General features: G+C 45.3%; 1 protein-coding gene across 1 annotated transcript in view; it reads left to right on the top strand.

Annotated features, from left to right (window-relative positions):
* LOC138977862 (uncharacterized) overlaps positions 1 to 4,018 on the top strand; it is a 16,250-nt gene extending 12,232 nt beyond the window's left edge. Inside the window, exon 5 of the mRNA XM_070350468.1 lies at positions 3,908 to 4,018. Within this exon, the coding sequence (XP_070206569.1) occupies positions 3,908 to 4,018 (111 nt within the window). The remainder of the gene's footprint in view (positions 1 to 3,907) is intronic.
* Positions 4,019 to 4,234: the final 216 nt, after the last annotated feature.

Here is a 4,234-nt window from a genome sequence, read left to right as displayed (position 1 = left end):
CGCCTGGTTCATGGCGCATGACCTTATTCCTATGCAGGTCAGTGTATGAGATGAGTAGAAAAGTGTTCCATGTTCAGTGCCCCCGCCTGGTTCATGGCGCATGACCTTATTCCTATGCAGGTCAGTCAGTGTATGAGATGAGTAGAAAAGTGTTCCATGTTCAGTGTCCCCGTCTGGTTCATGGCGCATGACCTCATTCCTATGCAGGTTAGTGTATGAGATGAGTAGAAAAGTGTTCCATGTTCAGTGCCCCCGCCTGGTTCATGGGGCATGACCTTATTCCTATGCAGGGCAGTGTATGAGATGAGTAGAAAAGTGTTCCATGTTCAGTGCCCCTGCCTGGTTCATGGCGCATGACCTTATTCCTATGCAGGTCAGTGTATGAGATGAGTAGAAAAGTGTTCCATGTTCAGTGCCCCCGCCTGGTTCATGGGGCATGACCTTATTCCTATGCAGGTCAGAGTATGAGATGAATAGAAAAGTGTTCCATGTTCAATGTCCCCACCTGGTTCATGGCGCATGACCTTATTCCTATGCAGGTCAGTGTATGAGATGAGTAGAAAAGTGTTCCATGTTCAGTGCCCCCGCCTGGTTCATGGCGCATGACCTTATTCCTATGCAGGGCAGTGTATGAGATGAGTAGAAAAGTGTTCCATGTTCAGTGCCCCCGCCTGGTTCATGGGGCATGACCTTATTCCTATGCAGGTCAGAGTATGAGATGAATAGAAAAGTGTTCCATATTCAGTGCCCCCGCCTGGTTCATGGCGCATGACCTTATTCCTATGCAGGTCAGTGTATGAGATGAGTAGAAAAGTGTTCCATGTTCAGTGGCGCATGACCTCATTCCTATGCAGGTCAGTGTATGAGATGAGTAGAAAAGTGTTCCATGTTCAGTGGCGCATGACCTCATTCCTATGCAGGTCAGTGTATGAGATGAGTAGAAAAGTGTTCCATGTTCAGTGCCCCCGCCTGGTTCATGGCGCATGACCTCATTCCTATGCAGGTCAGTGTATGAGATGAGTAGAAAAGTGTTCCATGTTCAGTGCCCCCGCCTGGTTCATGGGGCATGACCTCATTCCTATGCAGGTCAGTGTATGAGATGAGTAGAAAAGTGTTCCATGTTCAGTGCCCCCGTCTGGTTCATGGCGCATGACCTTATTCCTATGCAGGTCAGTGTATGAGATGAGTAGAAAAGTGTTCCATGTTCAGTGCCCCTGCCTGGTTCATGGCGCATGACCTTATTCCTATGCAGGTCAGTGTATGAGATGAATGTGTGAATGGTGCTATACTGAATGAAAGAGTGTGACATGAAGTTCTTGTACATCATTGTAAAGAGTGTGAATGACGTTTTAGTTTAGATGTCAAGCGCTTAGAGCAAGCCTTTTTAACGAAAGTTTTTGATTTAGCGCTATATAAATGTTCTTATTATTATTATGAGTAGAAAAGTGTTGCATGTTCAGTGCCCCGCCTGGTTCATGGCGCATAACCTTATTCCTATGCAGGTCAGAGTATGAGATGAGTAGAAAAGTGTTCCATGTTCAGTGCCCCCGCCTGGTTCATGGCGCATGACCTTATTCCTATGCAGGTCAGTGTATGAGATGAGTAGAAAAGTGTTCCATGTTCAGTGCCCCCGCCTGGTTCATGGCGCATGACCTTATTCCTATGCAGGTCAGTGTATGAGATGAGTAGAAAAGTGTTCCATGTTCAATGCCCCGCCTGGTTCATGGCGCATGACCTTATTCCTATGCAGGTCAGTGTATGAGATGAGTAGAAAAGTGTTCCATGTTCAGTGCCCCGCCTGGTTCATGGCGCATGACCTTATTCCTATGCAGGTCAGTGTATGAGATGAGTAGAAAAGTGTTCCATGTTCAGTGCCCCCGCCTGGTTCATGGCGCATGACCTTATTCCTATGCAGGGCAGTGTATGAGATGAGTAGAAACGTGTTCCATGTTCAGTGCCCTCGCCTGGTTCATGGCGCATGACCTTATTCCTATGCAGGTCAGTGTATGAGATGAGTAGAAACGTGTTCCATGTTCAGTGCCCCCGCCTGGTTCATGGCGCATGACCTTATTCCTATGCAGGGCAGTGTATGAGATGAGTAGAAACGTGTTCCATGTTCAGTGCCCTCGCCTGGTTCATGGCGCATGACCTTATTCCTATGCAGGTCAGTGTATGAGATGAGTAGAAAAGTGTTCCATGTTCAGTGCCCCCGCCTGGTTCATGGCGCACGACCTCATTCCTATGCAGGTCAGTGTATGAGATGAGTAGAAAAGTGTTCCATGTTCAGTGTCCCCGTCTGGTTCATGGCGCATGACCTCATTCCTATGCAGGTTAGTGTATGAGATGAGTAGAAAAGTGTTCCATGTTCAGTGCCCCCGCCTGGTTCATGGCGCATGACCTTATTCCTATGCAGGTCAGAGTATGAGATGAGTAGCAAAATGTTCCATGTTCAGGGCCTCAGGTATTAGAAGGCGTCCATGTTCCACCAAAAAGACGAAGAACTATAGAGATGAGACGAAAATCCGAGGTCCCTTCGTGTACACTACATTGGGGTGTGCACGTTAAAGATCCCACGATTGGCAAAAGGGTCTTTCCTGGCAAAATTGTATAGGCATAGATAAAAAAAAATGTCCACCAAAATACCCGTGTGACTTGGAATAATAGGCCGTGAAAAGTAGGATATGCGCTGAAATGGCTGCGATCTGCTGGTCGATGTGAATGCGTGATGTATTGTGTAAAAAAAATTCCATCTCACACGGCATGAATAGATCCCTGCGCCTTGAGTCCGAGTCTGGAGATACGCGCGCGATATAAGACTTCATATAATAAAGAGACAGGCTTGAAAGTAGGCAATGGAAATTACGAACACACCATCCTTTCAAATACACTTCGTTTATTACGGATTGATGCAAGAGTTTACTTATCTTAAAACAGATAACAATCAGCTCACTGCATTAAACTGTCAACTGTCGGGCAAAAATAGCTCTCAGAATGTGCTCCCTGTATGTGACCCTCCACCACGGAATGAGTCGCATGTCACCTTTGCATGATTTTCATATTTTTACATTTTCCTAAAGAGTGTTTTATGCTCTATCCAGTGGTGAAAACCGTTTTAGAAAAGAGCAAAAACTGTTTGAGTTATAAGCCTGTGACTAAGGTGACCCTCACATTGTTACAAGACACTCCCCAGACTTATATTAAGCCTATCGCAGAACCGCGCGAGGTGACATGCGACTCATTTCGTGGTGGAGGGTCACATATAACCTACTCCATCATACTGGTCAAGCTTATGTTCGAATCAATAGAGAAGCTGAGTCTACATCCCACGCGTCCTCGTGTCAGAGATGTATATTAAGTGTTCTTATTGAATGATGTCCTGGCTATTTCCCAACCGAACTTCCATGAGCGAAAGCTTGGAAGATGAGCCGAGTCCTAAATGTAATGTGCACATTGAGCGTTAGCGATGGAATGTCTTTTGCGTGAAGTTGACTTAGCTAAAATAATCGCACTTTGAATGAAAAGGGAGCGACTATGCCTGCGCAGTATTACATTCAAGAAATGGACCCAAGATAGCTAAATGAATGTTGGTAATATTTCTAACTGGTCTACATTACGAGTTTTATTTTACTTTGAACGTTTACGCCAAACATGGAAATTAACGAACGCACGCACGCACGCACCCAAGCCCGCAAGCACGCACGCACACCCACACACGTACACACACACACACACACACACATACACACACACACATACACACACACCCACACACACACACACACACACACACACACACACACACACAGAAAATTAAACCTCACATTGTCATATTCTTTGAAAGATAAACACGATACATGTACATTGTTTACTCTTCTCTGCTCATGTGATGCATTTTCTTTTGTTTCAGCTGAACGTCTTCTATCTGTACTTTGTCTACAATGTGGCCAATCCCTTCATCTACGCGTTCATGAACCAGACATTCAGAGAAGACCTTAAGAAGCTCCTGAAAAGATCATGAGATCTCCTTGAGCTTCACGTTGCTTCCTCTTACTTATGTGAACTCAGTGCTGCTGTAGACAGAGCGAGAATATTTCAGGATAAATGTGTCGTTGACCTAGTTTTTGATAAAAGACTTTTAGAAACTTCTTGGCAGATTGTTAAGTCATCCTGGTGAACTTCAAACCTCTTTCTTTATCGTTGCTGGTGTCGACGAGTGTGGGCACAAAATCCATAT

The sequence above is a fragment of the Littorina saxatilis genome, linkage group LG10 (assembly GCF_037325665.1).
Source record: "Littorina saxatilis isolate snail1 linkage group LG10, US_GU_Lsax_2.0, whole genome shotgun sequence".
NCBI lineage: Eukaryota > Metazoa > Mollusca > Gastropoda > Littorinimorpha > Littorinidae > Littorina > Littorina saxatilis.
The sequence above is the reverse complement of the archived record's forward strand: the minus strand, read 5'-3'. Positions and strand labels throughout refer to the sequence as shown.